The sequence below is a fragment of the Stenella coeruleoalba genome, assembly GCF_951394435.1.
Source record: "Stenella coeruleoalba genome assembly, chromosome: 11".
Classification (NCBI taxonomy): domain Eukaryota; kingdom Metazoa; phylum Chordata; class Mammalia; order Artiodactyla; family Delphinidae; genus Stenella; species Stenella coeruleoalba.
Window position 1 is genome coordinate 7,816,624 of NC_137157.1, and position 18,025 is coordinate 7,834,648.

An 18,025-nucleotide genomic window follows, 5' to 3' on the forward strand; every position below is an offset into this window, starting at 1 on the left:
ACCAGTTTTTCTCAGAAGCCCTGTTTTTACTAGTAACATAACAATTCCATACTTTTTGGGGAAATGTTCTGAATTGACTGTTTATTATAGGTTAAACCGGAAAAGAAGCTGAAGAATATTAAAAGGACACCAAATAGTTCTTTCTTCCTAAAACAGTCCAAATTTGTGTGTGTAAACTAAATCTTAGAGATCAGAAGTACTATGAGGCAGTTTAGGCTATGTTTAAAAATTTTTCTTGGCATTTACCAAACCACAAGAGCATGCGAGATTGTGAATGTCCAACCAAGTCTCTTTCTAATAAATCACTCTCACAAACTCCTAAACCCCTAATGATGTTAAATGACACTGACGATTATAATGACTTTGGTATCGTTAACCTTTATGAGAAGGCTGTAAGGTGGTTATATTTGTTCTATTCCTCTCAAACTCAAAACAGTTAACAATGAAGTTCCCTTGCACTACAGCCTTTCACTTTTTAGGAGAAGCTGATTATTTCCCTATAGAAGAAATATATCTGAAATGACCATCCAATATTGATGTATTCCCTAGATCAGTACCGACACAACTCACTGCTGTGATGGAAATATTCTCTATCTGTGCTGACCAATATGGCAGCCACTAGCCACAGATTGTCTACTGAGTAACTGAAATTGGGAATTTTAAATTTTATTTACTTTGAATTAATTTGAATCTAAATAGCTACCTGTGGCTATACGATACTGGACAGCATAACCCAAGACCACTTAGAAGCCTGAGCATAATCACCTGACAACAAACTGAGAAATAAGAGAATACTTTCCAAAATAATATAGTTACTTACGTTTGAGGCTGGGAAGGGTCATCCCCCAAAGAAACGCTCTCCCCTTGGATTTCATTGAAACACTTCTCACAGAAATGATACCTGTCGGCAAGAAGGCCATACTGGGGTGAACTGTTCCGTTCACACAACACAGCCCAAGCCAAGCAACGAAGCCACCAATCACAGCAGGCCAAGAGGGGGACGGGAGCAGAGAGCAGGTCATCAACGGCGACAAGGACATTCAATGATGCAGATTTATGGGCACCACAGTTTGGGTTTTGTTTTTGGTTTTTGTTTTTTGCAATCAAAGCCAAGTGCAGACAACGACAAGCATGAGGGAGAAAAAAAAAAACACAAAACAAACGAAGAAATGAGGGATTGCAGGACAACAAAAAACATAAAAGCAAGACAAGACAACACAAAGCAGAAAGCCAAGGCAAAGCACAGATTAGCATTAAATATCTCAATGGGATCACAAGTAGCAAATGATTACAGCAAATAAAACAAACAAGTCTCACACAGACCTACAGCCTTTCATTTTAGTAATTTATGCTACTTGATGCAAATAATCGAAAGTAGGATAAATATACTGTGGAGAGAAGAACTACTACTCTATTACCTAAACATAGCAAAGAAAAAACCTTCCCCACTTCCAAAGAAAAAAATCCACTATGGATACAGTACCAGAAAACAATCATCTAGAAACAACTGTGGTTTGAAAAAACACCCCAAATTTCCTTTTGATCCCAAGGAAGCCACATAAGTACAATAAAAAGTCTGCACAAGCAGTTAAACACTGATTGTAGCCACCAACTGACATAGTTTAAGAGGGAAAAGGCAGTGGTGTATGCAGATACATGATTATATATTCCTGGGCGCTGTAGATTGGTGCTTAAAATCCAAAAAAGGTACATAAATGCCAAGATTATAGCATGAGATTACAGCATGCCAGCTGTCACTTGCTTTTTTTTTTTTTTTTTTGGCGGTACACGGGCCTCTCACTGTTCTGGCCTCTCCCGTTGCGGAGCACAGGCTCCGGACGCACAGGCTCCGCGGCCATGGCTCACGGGCCCAGCCGCTCCGTGGCATGTGGGATCTTCCCAGACCGGAGCACGAACCCGTGTCCCCTGCTTCGGCAGGCGGACTCTCAACCACTGTGCCACCAGGGAAGCCCAGTCACTTGCTTTCTTGAACAACTTGAACCCCCACTTTTCCTAGGTTTTAAGGAGTAAAACACTATAGATTCTTATGACTACAAAGCATTAGGGGAGTGCACCTAACTTTTTGTAAATAAAACAAAAAGCTTAAGTGACTTTTTCAAAGCTAGAAATACATCTGTAGCACACAAGTTCAGCAAAAAACGACCACCATGGGTTTGGGTCATCAAAGTATTGACTGTCCAGCCTTGCTTTTTTATTTACATCCCATGCCAGCTATACTGCTGGCTGATTACACAAAATAAGAGACAAATCATGATTAAGATAGATTAGCAAATCCAATTTGTGTGATTACAGCCCTTATTTGAGCAGGAGAAAATAAGGCAGAAGTGTCTAATTTATTAGAAGCCTACCGTCCATGGTCATATGCAAATTTTTGTAAGGAACAGTCTGGTACAGAGGTCTCTTTAATGTGCCCAACAGAGGCAAAGCAAATACCCTGGGATCCTTTGTTTTTACATACTCCAAGAAAAACTTAGGTATCAGCTGCACACAAAAAGGAAACATTTCCTAAAAGATACAGCTGGCTAGGAAACTTTTGGTTAAAGTTTTCTGGGTGGTTTTGGGAATGGCAATAGACGGCAGCAATTTCACAGGGAAGTAGATCAATCAGTTTGAAACTTTTTTGTTTTTGCCTGAGGCTGTGGTGAGCTATACAAGGACAGTGGGAAAAAAATATGGGGCCTGGGACGTAATCCCAGGTATGCCACCAACTCATAAAGTTGCTTAACTTCTTAATGCCTTGGGTTCCTGCCTTATAAAAATAAGGGCCCAGAAAACTGATACCAGAACTTGTGCTGTACAGTTGTTTTCAAGCAAGTTACACATGAACCATGACTGTATGTGTGCTGGTCCATCCGCATGCACTCCCTGGACACGCGGACACTCTGACCATGGTCCACACAGGTCGAGCTTACCTGTTCTGGTAACTGTAGTAAGTGGCATCACGAGGGATTGTGCATAACTGTTTGCCATAGCAACAGAGTGTCTGTGGAGAGAACTCCAACTGCAAAAGAAACCATTTGTTAAATATGGTTTGAAGGGCAAGCTAAAATATTTACACTGGCAAGTAAATCAGAAGCAGAAGTTAGTGAAGCCTTACTTCTCATTATGTCTCTTATAATGGGTTATTTCAGTTTCCAAGACAGTTCACTGAACTAAAACTAATCTTGTTTGCTACTGTTTTATTCCACCACTCTGAGGTAAGCTTAACAGTCATATCCTTCCACCATTTACCAAAGAACTGAAGAGGACAAGAGGAGCTCAATGTGAATTGCCATGTACAGGAAAACTAGTATATGCCACGCCCCGTGCACCACAGGTAAATACGACCAAGTCCCTATCCAAGATGAACTTACAATCTGATGACTCAGGATTCTAACTGGCAAGTTTTCCATGCAGTTCTTAACTGTGCAAACATTTCTTACCTTTCTGCCACAGCAGTATCCAAGGCTTTGCATGACTGGGTCAATTTCTTGTTCAAAGACCTCAGACAGCTTGGAGCAGTATTTGTACACCCGTGATGTTTTCCGATTATATAACCAAGCATTGTTGAACATAAGCCAAATGTCATCCACATACTGCCAGGGCTCCTGATACTGTCCAGTGTCTAACTTCCTTTTGATAGTAGAAAGATCCATGGGGTTCTTCACAATATCAAAGTAATCCTAGAAGGACAAAGTGACACCAAACAACATTATCCAAAAGTCTCACTATATTCAAGGTCCACAGCATATCTTGCTATAATCATTATAAATTTTCTGGATAATGTTGAGTCTCTGATGTGTCTGTATTTCCAAAGAAATGATCGATACCCATCACTTTTTTAAATCATTAGTCTACAGAGATATGAAGCAGCCAGGGGCAGAGAGAATAACAACTACTCTGGATTTTGTAGGAGCAAGCTGATCGTCTACAGGAGCGATTCTAGATACTTTACCATAGTACATGTGTGATCAACTTAAAAGACCAAGAAATCAAAGACCCTTCACATTTTAGTACTAGATGCAGCCTACAGATGAAACTAAGCCCAGAAAATATTGGTGATCTGTCTAAGGCCACAGAAAAATATAGGAAAAAAAAAAAAGATTCTAACAGATTTTTGCCCCTCGAAGCACTCCAATGACTTATCCAATACAACTTAAAATACTCAAATGAAACCTCCCAGCAGCCTGGTGTATAAAGGCAACTTTAAAAGCAGATGAAGCTAATTTGGATCTATCTTTCCTATCATGAACTACTGCTACTCAAGTGATAAAAATAAATAAACCATATGATCCAGCAATCTCACTCTTAGATATATACCCCAGAGAAATAAAAAGATACACACACCAATTTGTATGTAAACATTCACAGGTGTGCTATCCCCAACAGCCAAAAACTATAAACAACCCACATGTCTATCAACTAATAAATGGATAAAGAGAATGTATGCACATCCATATGATGAAATATTGCTGGGCTGTAAGAAGGAATGAAGTATTGATTTGTGCTACAATATGGACAAACTTTGAAAACATTACGCTAAGTGAAAGAATCCAGTCACAAAGAACCACATACTGTAAGACTCTCTTTGATGAAATGTCCAGAAGAGACAAATCCACAGAGGCAGAAGGCAGACCAGCAGTTGGTTGGTAGTAGGGGCTGTAGGTGGAAATGGGGAGTGACTGCTTATGGAAATGGGGTTTCTTTTTTGGGGTGATGAAAATCATCCAAAACTGACTGTGGTGATAACTGCACAATTCTGTTAATACACAAAAACCATTAAACTGTGCACTTTAAATGGGTGATTTGTACAATATGTGAACTGTATCCGAATAAAGCTGTTAACAAATTTTAAAAGAAAAGAGAAGTACCACCACATACTTACAGGGATTCCTAGAAGCTGGGGGTCCACAGGTTGACGAAAGGGAAGGGATTCTGGATCCTGTCGGTAAAGTGCCTCCAATGTTGGCATCAATGCCTGTCGTAACTCTTCAGGTTTGAAAACTTAAGAAGAGTATATTTGAAATTAGTTACCAATTAAGCAAAAGAGGAAAAAAGGTTCAAGTCAAAACTATAAAATATATCTCAAGGCTCAGAAAACACAAAATTCTCTACATTATCCCCATGAAATATCACTAAGGGTGTTTCTATTTCCTGGTTCAGAGAGATCCTTTATAACACCTTGTCGAGGGGCTTCCCTGGTGGCGCAGTGGTTGAGAGTCCGCCTGCCGATGCAGGGGACACGGGTTCGTGCCCCGGTCCGGGAAGACCCCACATGCCGTGGAGTGGCTAGGCCCGTGAGCCATGGCCGCTGAGCCTGCCCATCTGGAGCCTGTGCTCTGCAACGGGAGAGGCCACAATAGTGAGAGGCCCGCGTACCGCAAAAAAAAAAAAAAAAAAAAAAAAAAAAAAATCCATCTTGTCTAGTCACCTTTAAATACCCTTCATGGCTCAGATAATTTCTCAGTCAGAAACCCAGTTAAGATAGTCTTGACCAAGTAGAAACAGAATGCTAAGCCTTCCAAAAATTTATGAAAAGACTTGTCAGAATGTTCCAAAAGATACGACAGGCGGGGGATGCTGTGAAGCAAGAACGGAAGAAGCCCTCCTTCCTGGTATCAGCATGTAACAAGTCAGAAATTAGACCTGGTATTGTCTTATCGCCAAAGGAATCAGAGCCACTGAAGGCCAAGAGTCCTTTGAAATGTTTGATGTTTTAGAGCTTCAGCAGAAGACGTATTTACTATTTTAATGGCAAATGTTAGGTTCCAGTCTAAAGAAAGAACTAAATTGTTATTGCCAGAATGATGGACTCAGTTGATCAAATTATGCTCAAATGTGTTCTCAGTATGTCTCCCAAAAGTCAGGAAAGATTTGCTGGCATTTCCCAAATGGAATTAATTTAAACTACCATTTAAGAAGCTGGCCATTAAGGGTCCAGTTCGAGCTTTGAATCAGTCTGAGCAGAGAGGCCTTATTACTTCTATTTACAAATTAATTTTATCTTCAAGGGGGTATATCTGTCAGTACCTTGAGTATTTTTTCACGACATGGTGGGGGCTGACATGAAAAAAATCAGACAGACGGGAGAATCTTCTTTGTCTCATACTTTGTTGTGCTTTGAGCAAATTTGTGAGATTAGCTGTTTTAAAAGCAGATTCCTAATATTAAGATTGGGTTTGTTGCAGCCTAGATCAAAATAACATCTCCATATATAACAAACATTTATTCATTCATTCATTGGCCATGCCATGCACATGCAGGATCTTACTTCCCCGACCCGCGGGGGATCAAACCCATGCCCCTACAGTAGAAGTGTGGAGCCTTAACCACAGGACCGCCAGGGAAGTCCCAACAACCTTATTTTTAAATGAAAATAATTTTTTAACCCCATCATTTTAAAGTATATTGTATTCATGGAGCACTTTTGTATACGTCATCTTCAGGAGCCAGCAGATTCCTCTTTGAGATAAGTCCTACCTGTGCCATTGAAGGGGTCACTAGAGCCACGAGAAGTTCCAGTCCTAAACTAGTTAGTAAACTAATTTCTGTGGGAATTGTTTAACACTCTCTGCTAAGCATTGCTGCTTGCTTGGCTTGACTCATTAATATTCAGTAGCGTGGTTCAGAGCAGAGACTCTGAATCAGCCTGCCTGGGCTGAGTGAGCTGGGAAGTGTTACTTGACCTTGCTGAGCCTCAGTTTTCCTGCCTGTAAAACAGTGATCAGTAACCTCACAGAGGGGCTGTGAAGTTCTTAGATGAGACACGGCAGGTTGTAGCACAGTGCCTGGCGCACAGCAGGTTAACAAAAAATATTATTATTGCTATTATTTCCTGCATTTTAGTCAAGAATATTATTTAATAATTTCTGTCCTCTAACAAAGATAAATTTGAGAAATTGTTAGCCACCCAGTGACTGTAGGATGCACATATACCTAAAGGAAAGAAAATTTCTTCTCCAACATTAGCAATAATGAAGAGACCAGGCCAAGGGCTCCAAGCTTAATGAAATCACATTAAAATTCAATTCCAAGGCCCAAGAAATCCAATCTCACTCTACTAAGGTCTTTGGTTTTTACTCTGTCTCCACAAACACAGAGCCTAAGAGACTCACTCTTCTTTTTTGACTGTCCTGGGGCTGGAGATGACTGGGCTGCTGAAGTACTTGGCTGGTCTTCCTCCTCTTTTGTTTCAGTTTTTAATTCAGCGCCTCTCTCTTCTGTTTCTGTAGGTTCCACTTTACAGTCTTCTGCTTTAGTCTAAAAGGCAAGGTAGGAATTTTTGGTTTTCTAAAGACATGTAACTGAGAAGCAATAACATCATTATCTTACTTACTCTCCCCTGTGGATGTAGCTGAAGACCCTTTTTCATATGGAAATCAATAAAATAAGACCTAATTATAGAATACTTTCCTGTAACATGTTTGAGTTCCTAGACAGAGGTCCTAACCAAAAAACAGCAGTAACTGCCCTACTCTCACCTCTGGAATATCCTCTGGCTGAGTATCTGCTGGTTCTGGTGCATCCACTTCCATTTTAGCCTCCATTTTCACTTCCTGTGAAGGCTGCTTCTCAGGAATGGCCTGAGAATTCACTTCCGTGCTACTAGTAGATGGAGGGTTTGATACCTGACCTTCGATGCTTACAGCTGGCTGGGAAAGCTGGGTAGAAAGAGGGGGAAAAACAAAAAGTTTGCCTATTACACACAACAAGATGGCATGATTAACTACCTATCTTTAGGCTAGTGTCATTACACCCACTGATGGTGCTTTCACTTACTCAACCTATTTCGCCCCCTTGAAGTAAATTACACTCAAGAATAGGAGACTGAGGACTTGCAAATATAGGTTGGTTGGTTGCAGATAAAAGAGTAGGCAACTGTTTCTTCAGTAACTCATTCTGTGGCAGTGTGCCTGGGAGGGGGGTTTCAGAAATGACTACCTCAGAGGAGTTCATGTTTATAGAAAAATGGAAAGAGAACAAGGATGACTGGCAATCTTTTCTTTTAAACTTCTCATTAGAAAAGGTTTCAATGTACAGGAAAGTAGAGAGAATATTATGAACTCCCACAATAAGCAGCTGTTTTGAATCATCACACTTTAATGGGATAACTAGCAATCTCTGTTTTTCCCCTAAGTCTTCCAATAAGATATCTCATAATGAGAAATTAGTATTTTCAGAAACTATCCTACATAGAATTAAGTTTCCTTTCTGCATCCTGCCTTTCCTTACATATCAGAAGCTAAGATGAACCAGTCATGGATAAGCAACGTTTTATGAAGTAGCTATAACTCATGGGGATCCTCAGCTTGCCAGTATGACAGAGAACTGAAATATTAGTATCAGTGATCAAGTAGAAAGTTTTAGATTGTGACACATAGAGTTCTATTAGTAAGAATGCAAGTATTAAATGTGCATTTGGATCTCTACTATATAGATAACAAGCCTTTCACAAGGAAGCTACCGGTTTGTTTCAGGCCCATAGTTTTCTAATCTCTTACATGATGAATTTTCTAACTTTGGCTAGTACCACAGACACTCATAAATCGATGATTTTGTTCATTTGCTCTTGAGTACATCAGTTCAGACTGTATGAAAAGATTCTTTAAATATCTGTAAAATTCACGTGGGGTATTAAATGTACTGTCGATGCTCTCCCTTTGTCACCTCTCCTTACATGCCTTCGAGCCTCGTAATACAACATGACCATGGTCAACATACGATCTAAACAAAATCTTTTGAGCTCCTCCTACGTTAGGTACGACAGCAAGAAAAAAAGAGAAAGAAGGTCTGTAACTATAAACAGATTCTAGTCTAACTGCGGAGACAACAATAAGAGAAGAAACAACACAGAAGAGAAACAGCACAGAGAATTCCCCGGCGGTCCAGTGATTAGGACTCGGCACTGTCACTGCCGTGTGCCCGGGCCAGGATCCCTGGTTGGGGAACTAAGATCCCACAAACCATGTAATGCAGCCAAAAAAAAAAAAAGGGAGAAAAGAATAAAGAAACAGCACAGAAGCAGTGTAAAACTACAGCACAGCTGACACGATCCTGCTTAAAGCCCCGTCTCTGCTTACTGGAGTTGCCGGCTGCGGAGGCAGCAGTGGCGCCGTCGGGGTGGGCACAGAGGCTGCTGTACTCTGCTGGGACAGAGGCTGCTGCTGCACCTGGTCAACTGAAGGAGCAGCAGGAAGTGAAGGCTGCACTTGGGGAGGAAGTTGTGTTGGTGGCGGTGTAGGTGTCTGTCTTGGAGGAGGATGTAGAGCCTGGGACTGTGGCCCAGGTGGCATGGCTGGAGGTGTAGGAACAGGGGCTGGAATTGCTGTTGCTGGTGGCTGCTGAGCCCCTATGCTTGGGGGAGTGTGGTGAGGGGTTGGGGTACGACTAGGTACAGGTGAGGGTGAGTTCTGATGCAGAGCTGGTTGAGGGAGAGGGGGACAGTGAATGTGGCTCCCTTGGGACCCAGGAGGCATTATAGGAGAGTTCACAGGGCAGGAAGAACTGGACATTTGTGCCTGTTAAAATGAAAAACATAAGACGCAATTCAGAACAGAATTGAAAATCCAACCAATACAGTATGTAATTAAGTAGACTTAGTAATCCTTTCATGTTCAGAATACCATGTCCATAACTGTTCTTATTAAAAGCTTAATCATCTATTTCCACCCATTATTTGCTGTCACCCTTCTCTGTAAAAACCCAAATTAAGAAGTTCCAGGAATCACGGAAACAAGTTTAAAAAAACAACAACAAAAAAAAACCCATTTGTGAGACATACTTGAGACACTGGTGCTTGACTGCCAGACGGAGCCAAAGGCATATTTGTTACATTCATTCCCTGTGTTGAGAACTGAGTCTGAGGAAGGAACTGGCTCTGGCTGGAAGGCTGCTGCATGCGAGGCCCATAGCCCATAGGCTGTACACACATACAAAAACAAAAACAAAAAAACACAGAGCACCAAATTGCTTTTTTTCAGTTATTCTACTATAGCTGGAATTACCAATTGCTCTGGCTCTGCTATGGGGAGGGTGGGGTAGGAAAGGAAGAAAGTGGTGCTACAACAGCTGACGCTCATGCCAAGATAATGGAGAACAGCGTCACAGCTTACCTAAGCCCACCGTCAAGAAATTGCACAAATGCATCTAGAACGAGGCACATAGGTAACTGCCTATACACTCCGTTTGTTTTATAAGTGAGGAGGGCGAATCACAATTTCATGAGGTCTTTGCTTACGTAGGCGGTATTGTTAAAGCACAAACTATAAGACTCCATAGTGAGTAATTATGGATACCAAAGGCCAAGAACTTCAAAGTCTAAGAAAGGTATTTGTTTCATAGGTTAAAATGAAGAATAAGACCCCTCATTAAATACAGCAGACTGGTGCTAGACAACTCCAAAGAGGCTTAACAATTGATAGTACTAACTAACTCTGAGAGGCAGGGTAAGGGTTGGGGACAATATTGAAAGCTGGATGACAGGTTTAGAATTTGCACAAGGAGCAGTGAGATGCTCAGAGGCCATCTTCTCCACGCTCTAAAATCAGGCAACTGCCCCTCCATCACCCTTGACAGTTTCCTGCCTGGGTAGGTTCTGTGTTTGGGGAAGAGAGGCATTACGGAAGAGAGATGACTGTGTCAAAGTATGCAGACTACTCAACACTGAGACTCCAGGCAGTGGCGACTGGCTGCTCCTACAAGCTTTCTAGTACTGTGACTATATATGAACAGTATTTGGAAGGAAATCTTTCTTTTAGTGTTTATTTTATATAAATTATAATCAAGAAAGTCCTTAACGATACAGGATCCTATAATAAATATACTTTAGACACCTGATTTTCCCACTTAAAGCTGTAAACACCTTTCATGCCATCATATAAATTCTGAAATTATTGCTTATGAAGCATTCCAATTTACAGATGTACTGTAATTTAAACATAATCCCTTACAGTACATTCAGGCTATGGCCTTTTCCTAAAACACAGTACATAACGTAGCATCCTTAATATGCATTTTCTTCAAATTATATCTTTTTTTTTTTTCGGGACACGGGCCTCTCACTGTTGTGGCCTCTCCCGTTGCAGAGCACAGGCTCCGGACGCGCAGGCTCAGCGGCCATGGCTCACGGGCCTAGCTGCTCCACAGAATGTGGGATCTTCCCGGACCGGGGCACGAACCCGTGTCCCCTGCATCAGCAGGCGGACTCTCAACCACTGCGCCACCAGGGAAGCCCTTCAAATTATATCCTTTTAGTATCTCAAGAATTATTTATGTAGGATAAATTTCTAAAAACAACGCATACAGGTAAAAGAGGTAGGTGAAAATTAAGGACTTTAGTATTCTCTGCCTAATTGTGGTATATGGTTTAGTTTTAATTATTTAATCATGTCTATATTAAGGGTAAATACAACAGAATTATAGAAAAAAATCAGTGTTAAGAATTAATTATGTATAGTTAGCTGTTTAAGCAAGTGTGAGAATTTGTTCTCTGAAAGAAAAAAGGATTTTAAAAATGTCAAGTAAAGGCCAAAGATTACTCAGAGGTCAAACTTACCGGGTTGAGAGTTCCAGGTTGAGCTAACTGTCCATGGTGCTGAAGAGGAGAGGTTTGCCGGGGTCCAATAGGGGGCTGGGGCATACTCATCTGGCCAAATTGATTCAAACCTGTGAGTAAGTGTAAAATATTAGATCTGAACACCTTCATGTAATTGGAGAATAAAAGAGTTCTTATTTATGATTCTATGTCACTGTATCAGGACAAATAAAGGCACCTGCTTCCAACTGTGAATCTCTGTTTAATTCACAGCAGCCACAGAAGGGCACTGTTAATGAATGTATGGTCTCTGAACCAAATTTTACAATCTGGAATAAATTTCATCTTGGCTAGTTGTTTTTAAATGGATGCTTGATCATTTAATGTCTTTTGCCCCTTGACCTGTCAGCCAATCTGCTCTTCACCCTTCCTTCCTCCCTGGGCTCCCACCCTAATAAAAGGCTTTCTGATTTCTCAGGCAGGTAATTATGATAGCTGCTGCTGGCCTGCGGCAGGTGTAATCTTGTAATACACTAGGAACTCTGTTAAAAAAAAGCCATGGTTAAGTACACCGATTTCCCTCATAATTTACCAGGTTGTGGAGTTATCCGAGGCATCATCTGGTTTGGCACACTGCCACGGATCATAGATGGATCAGGTAGAGGGCCATCTAGAATGGAATACAGAAATGGTTAGAAATGCATCTTTTAGGCAGCCATTCCCCTTTAAAAAATAAAGTATAACTTACAGAATTCAGTCTGAATATCAAAAAAATAAAGCTATGAAGTAGACAGGAACCTGAAGAAAATGTTATTTCTAGAACACAAGAAAATGCCTCCAAATGGTTTTAGTACATTTCTTTATGAACCAGGGTGCTTTCAGCACTGACAGGACAATAATATAAAAGCTCATATTTAAACAGACTAATACAGCATTTAATATGCTGTTATTTGATCAAGCCTGATTATTTCATTGGTATGAAGAATACCTCTATAGACAATAGCCACAGATTCTATCCAGTGACCAAGTTTGACTGTGTACCCCAATAATGTGTTTTTATGCATACAAGCCCATTGTGAACACTGACTTTAAATAATACATATTACACTGCACTTTATCTCATCATGCAGCTCTTAAAACAAATACAAAAATAGAAATAACTAAGAATGATGAAAATATACATATGTATATACTCTAAATGTATATTAAGGAAACTAGCACCTTTAATATGAAAATAGTTTCCTTGGTTTGCTCACTAATTATGTTTATGGTATCTTCCGTTTTTTTCTTCTTTCTTTAAAGCTTCCAGGTAGGGCTTCTTTGGTGGCGCAGTGGTTGGGAATCCGCCTGCCGATGCAGGCAACACGGGTTCGAGCCCTGGCCTGGGAAGATCCCACATGCTGCGGAGCAACTGAGCCCATGTGCCACAACTACTGAGCCTGCGCTCTAGCGCCCTCGAGCCACAGCTACTGAGCCCGCGTGCCACAACTACTGAAGCCCGTGTGCCTAGAGCCCGTGCTCCACAACAAGAGAAGTCACCGCAATGAGAAGCCTGCACACTGCAATGAGGAGTGGCCCCCGCTCGCTGCAACTAGAGAAAAGCAATGAAGCAGCAACAAAGACCCAACGCAGCCAGAAACAATAAATAATATAATAAATAAATTCATTAAAAAAAAAAAAAGCTACCAGGTAGTATTTACTTTAGAGACCTTTCTCATTTCATTTTATATTTGCTTCAGTATTCTCTGTAGTACTTTTGATTTTTTGGTTTATAGTTTAAAAAATTTGGATTCTTCTACAATTAATTCCTGTGTATGGGGTAAGACAGGAATCTCAGTCTATAAACACATACTTAGGGCTATTCAGTTCCACTAATATTTATCCCTACCCTACTGCACCAGTACCATCCTGTCTTTATTTTAACGTAACACTACAGTTTAACATCTGATAAACTTTTAACTTGGCTCAAATTTCTGAAGAATTCAAGTAAATTCAACCACACCCAAGTATCTCAAATTTGTCTACTTGTCTCTGTATCTTAGTTACTGCCCTAGTTCAAACCATTAGCACTGAGGCAGTGTCCACAACTCTAGTCTTGACTTTGTTTCTGAACAATTGTTCTCGTACCTACTCAAAAAATACCTGCATTTTCCCTTGCTAGTGGGGCCTCTGTGTATGCTGTTCCCTCTGCCAGAAATGCTATTCTCAATTCTTTTCACATCATGGCTCAATGAGAAAATATATCTAGCACAACACTGCAGTTAACAAATGAGGCTGCTAAAAGTTCTCCATTTGACTACTTCAAGGCCTGTGGGGGGTGAATTTCTCAGCCCACTTATAATCCACTAATGGCCTAAGAGTTGGTACCTGCTGGCTCATTTGGCACTATCTATAGGTAGCCAGCTTTCCCTGACTCAAGAAACATAGGTTTTCCCTATCATAGCCTTTCACACATCATTTAAGTAGCCTGTATTTTTCCTCATCGTTGTGTACCCACACCATATTTCACTGCTTGGAACCTAGTAATGAGTCAATAAATGAATAATGGAATGCATGATCATCCTGGCTATCCAGTTAATTCATTAGGTCAAGAAGGCTGAAACTGTCAAGATGAATTTCAAATGCTGCTTCTAAAAAATAAACAGTTCTTAGACTTTGAACATATTGGGTCAGGAAGAAAGTGTGACAACGTAAGTAACATATTGTTTAGGATGTATCAAAGCCAGTAAGGCATTTGAACCTGCTCAGTCTACATCTATTGGCTGGCTGCCTACCATATGCAAATCAGTGAAAACCTGTGGACTATCACTTCCTAGGTGTCACTATGACAGAATAATATCTTTGGCACTAAAAATGATGCCATATTGTCAAGTCATGTCCAGAAATTTCAATATACTGTTCAGCTTACTGTTTTTACTAGAGAATGAATTATTTTCTTTGAAAAGGCAAAAAAGAGTCATTTGAAAGCTCAAGAATAGTTACACAAGCCAATGCAAATTAGTGAATTTGGTTAGGTACCGTTTTATTTCAGTTTCTCCCCAAAATAAATATAATAAAAAGCACTTACTAGAAGTCATTCCTGGTTGTGGCTGCCCCATGTTAGGCCCTGGGTTCATGGAAACTGGCACCATGCTTGCAGCACTTGGTAGCATGTTCTGTTTTTGTAGTCTAGTCCTTCGTTTTTCTTCCAGTTCTTTCTGGATCTTATAGATCTTCTCAGCTAGCAGGTGGTAGTATTCCGCCTTTTCGAATTTTGAAAATAGAGATGAGGAAAAAAGGGGGACTACCATCAGGTAACAAAAAATGAACTAAGAACAGACATTAGCTTCATTTAAAAAGGTAGGCAGAAATGAAAACGGAGAAGAGTAAATCTAATCTACTTTCCTACAACATTAAAAATATGAGCTCATGTTTGGAATGATCATATGAATAGCTGCTATATAATGAACCTACATAGTAAAGCATGACTTTTCAAAGTAGGTTTACAATTTACAGCATGTGGGAAGAATATGCTACATTTTGAAAAAGTGCCAATTTAGGGAGGAAGGTTCAACTGATACAGAAATACTACTTGAGATGAAAATACTAAGCAGCTGATTCACCATATTCTAGTGAAAATAGCACAGAGCTGGTAACAGCTCAACCACTTTTTAGCTGACAGAAGGACAACCCAGATAAAGTGCCACATGAGTGCACTGTATTATTAAGAGGAAAAATGTAAGATTCTTGACGTACACTTTAAGAAAACTGCTTTGTTATCGTGACTCCACAGTGAGAGTAAGACAGGATGGCTAAAGGGTGTCCTCTAAAGTATAGTATTCCGTGTATGTGCAACTAAGAGGAATAAACTAAACAGCCAGAAGAGGTCCACTTTTGCCTTGAGTAGAAAAAAACAGACGCTCACTCGATTGTTCGCAGATTCATACATGTCCCCTTCCACTTTCCGGGCATATGCAACCAGGTTTTCCATCCGTCTGTCTTTTAAAGCAGCAGGATCCGGAGTAGGAAATATGGCTTGAACACTAGGAATAGAAAATCCTTCTACTATTATATCATGTCAGCATTTTTTTACTCACCATATAAGTACACAGTATTTTAAATGTCTTCCTGATTAGTATTTACTCATTTTTATACAACGAACACTTTAGGTAAAATTTTAAAATGAGGTATGAGATGTCTTCAAATATAAATTACTGACCAAAATGAAAGTGTCTCTCTGTGGTAATGAAAGGGTTTTCCTGATCAGAATTAAGAAATGACTCCATAAAAATACTTTCTGGTCCCAGTCACTCTAACGTAGAGCAAGAAACTTATACTGTGGGACCTCCCTGGTGGTACAGTGGTTAAGAATCCGCCTGCCAATGCAGGGGACCCGGGTTTGAGCCCTGGTCCGGGAAGATCCCACATGCTGCGGAGCAACTAAGCCCGTGCGCCACAACTACTGAGCCTGCACTCTAGAGCCCGTGAGCCACAACTACTGAGCCCACGTGCCGCAGCTACTGAAGTCCGTGTGCCTAGAGCCCGTGCTCCATAACAAGAGAAGCCACTGCAATGAGAAGCCCATGCGCCTCAATGAAGAGTAGCCCCCACTCGCTGCAACCAGAGAAAGCCCGTGCACAGCAATGAAGACCCAACGCAGCCAAAAATAAATAAATAAACAAATAAAATTAAAAAAAAAAAACTTACACTGTGCTATTTGCATAAAGGAAGTGAGAAAACCTGACCTTTGCCAAAGTACCAACAGCCTTAAGATCCTTCTCTCTTTATTCAGCTTAGTAAAATAAAACTGAATAATCTCTACAAAATCTTAAATGATCAAAAACTTGAAGTGAAGGGAACAAAAATGCATAATAATTCTGCTAAATTCAATGTCTTTTGCTCTCTAGCAATTCCCTGCAAAATGCTTGGCACTAACTTTCCTGAAGGTTGACAAAATGTGATGTCAGCTACTAATTTTATCATCTGGACATCTCATGTTCAGTTGTGTATTATACCTGAAATAACCAAGTGGAGAAGAAATAAATGGAAAACCCGAATTAGTAAAAAATTTGCAAGCACATAATAAACATTTAACATCAAGTCAGATGATCAATCCTAAATAATCTATTGTGATCACAAGATAAGTTTGTTTTGTTTATTCCTTATTAATTCAGTATTAAAATCTCAGAGTTTTCTCCTTGTGTCAAATTCCATTATTGATGCTATCATTTGAGAACTCCTAAATGAAGCTTAAGTTGAATTAGTAGGCCAATGTAACATAAAAATAAGAAGATAAAAGACAGACCACATGGTTCTAAGCCAATACAAAATTGGATGAATTGAAGGCGATCCCTCTATTAAGTGTAAGGGAAATGAAAAAAGACTGATTCTTCCAAGAAAAAAAAAAATGCTGCATTTTGTTTGAAGTATAAGCTCTCTAATCAGTAAGGGCAGAGCTCTATCTTTAGGATACTGGGCACATTACATTTTACCACTCTGTAAGCCTTCCCCCTCTTTCATCCAACAAGACAGTGCTTGTGAGGCAGTGTGCCTGGCATACATAAACTTCACACCAAACAGTGCAGGGGTATTTCACATACTACTACAATGTGCACATTTGGAGGACCAGAAGACCACAGAGAGACCACCCAAACAGATTCAATTTGTCAAGATAATAAAAGCTTTACCAAGGATAACAACAGAAGACAGTGTTGCCTCTACCATTCTAATGATCTAAGACCTAGATTTTCTTTTAAAATATGAGTTTTGTTGAGATAGCATTAAATGAGTAATTTTTTTTTTTTTTTTTTTGCGGTACGCGGGCCTCTCACTGTTGTGGCCTCTCCCGTTGCAGAGCACAGGCTCCGGACGCGCAGGCTCAGCGGCCATGGCTCACGGGCCCAGCCGCTCCGCAGCATGTGGGATCCTCCCGCACTGGGGCTCAAATCCGTGTCCCCTGCATCGGCAGGCAGACTCTCAACCACCTAAGCCCTAACTGAATAACTTTTAACTAATATATATTGATTATTGTTGCTAGGCGGAATCATTCACACACCATTAAAGGCTGAAAAACTCCTAACAAATGATGGTGAAAATGTTGAGAAGCAGAGAATAGGAAGCAGGAAAGCCATAGAAGTAGCAGCAGCAGCAGCCAGGCTATAGAAAAATCAGTAATATTTCTCGTGTTTAAGTGCCTGGCAGATTGGTAGCATGTTGACCTGGTAACTCCTTATGAATAAGACAAGCCGACAATCTTACAGTTTGTGAACAAGATGATTTCGAAGATCCTGAGTAATATCTTCATGCCATTGTTTCCGAATTCCAGTACTGGATGGTTGAGCTGCTGTTGGCATAGGACCCAGGGAGGCCACACTGGCATTTTCACTCATCATTGGGCTTTTAAAAGGAGTGAAATAGTTTTAGTGAAGAAGGGTAGGAGAAGGAGGATCTCATTTAAGTAGAGCTGACAGTGATGACTGCAATAGGACCAATACACTATGACAAGTCTATTTA

General features: G+C 40.4%; 1 protein-coding gene across 2 annotated transcripts in view; it reads right to left on the minus strand.

Moving 5' to 3' along the window:
- Positions 1-18,025, minus strand: part of EP300 (EP300 lysine acetyltransferase) — a 69,021-nt gene that overhangs the window by 17,887 nt on the left and 33,109 nt on the right. Inside the window, exons 8-20 of one of the 2 annotated variants that reach the window (XM_079937536.1) lie at positions 17,771-17,908; positions 15,438-15,555; positions 14,601-14,775; positions 12,126-12,203; positions 11,555-11,664; positions 9,782-9,919; positions 9,081-9,518; positions 7,482-7,661; positions 7,116-7,260; positions 4,886-5,004; positions 3,444-3,683; positions 2,934-3,022; positions 821-901 (exon numbers count right to left, since the gene is read on the minus strand). In XM_079937536.1, coding sequence (XP_079793662.1) covers positions 821-901; positions 2,934-3,022; positions 3,444-3,683; positions 4,886-5,004; positions 7,116-7,260; positions 7,482-7,661; positions 9,081-9,518; positions 9,782-9,919; positions 11,555-11,664; positions 12,126-12,203; positions 14,601-14,775; positions 15,438-15,555; positions 17,771-17,908 — 2,049 coding nt within the window. Of the gene's footprint in view, positions 1-820; positions 932-2,933; positions 3,023-3,443; positions 3,684-4,885; positions 5,005-7,115; positions 7,261-7,481; positions 7,662-9,080; positions 9,519-9,781; positions 9,920-11,554; positions 11,665-12,125; positions 12,204-14,600; positions 14,776-15,437; positions 15,556-17,770; positions 17,909-18,025 lie in introns of both variants that reach the window. The other variant, XM_079937535.1, reaches the window with a different exon arrangement.